The sequence below is a fragment of the Octodon degus genome, unplaced genomic scaffold (genome assembly GCF_000260255.1).
Source record: "Octodon degus isolate 3935 unplaced genomic scaffold, OctDeg1.0 scaffold00002, whole genome shotgun sequence".
NCBI classification, from domain to species: Eukaryota; Metazoa; Chordata; class Mammalia; order Rodentia; family Octodontidae; genus Octodon; species Octodon degus.
The window spans coordinates 28,674,905-28,675,407 of NW_004524578.1; the positions used below are offsets into that span (position 1 = coordinate 28,674,905).

The 503-nt window shown below is 36.0% G+C and overlaps 1 protein-coding gene across 1 annotated transcript in view; it reads right to left on the reverse strand.

The window, feature by feature from the left end:
- Positions 1-503, reverse strand: part of Knl1 (kinetochore scaffold 1) — a 68,275-nt gene that overhangs the window by 36,823 nt on the left and 30,949 nt on the right. Inside the window, 1 exon segment of the mRNA XM_023712641.1 lies at positions 95-211. Within this exon segment, the coding sequence (XP_023568409.1) occupies positions 95-211 (117 nt within the window).

Sequence of the window (503 nt, forward strand, 5' to 3'; positions counted from 1 at the left end):
AAATCATTTAAAAATCATACTACTGGATTTCTATCTCTTCCTCTAGGATATAAAATTATTTTAAAGCACTTTCTGTGTTATTGTCTCAAATTACCTGAGCTGATTGTATCAGCTTGCTATACAGAGCCACTTTTCCTTGGTGAGTGAAGACTTTAGTCATTTTGGTAAAACGCGACTTCATTTTGTTAAGGTGAATTCCAAAGGCCTTTAACTGTAGGAAGAATTAAAGAGAACACTGTACTAGAATAAACCAATCAGAAATGCAAATGATGTGAGGACAGTTCAACTTCCATATGCCAGGCTTTATTCATTTTAGACTCTGATGCCTAAAGCAAATTTAATTCTATATAACAGGTTTTTTTTTCCTTTTTGGCGGAACCAGGGATTGAACTCAGCCCTTTGCACTTTCCAAGCAAGCGCTTATTCTACTGAGCCATCTCCCCAGCCCCTATATAACAGTTTTAAGAACAAAACCAAAGATGTCAGGAGTTCCTCAGTATTTA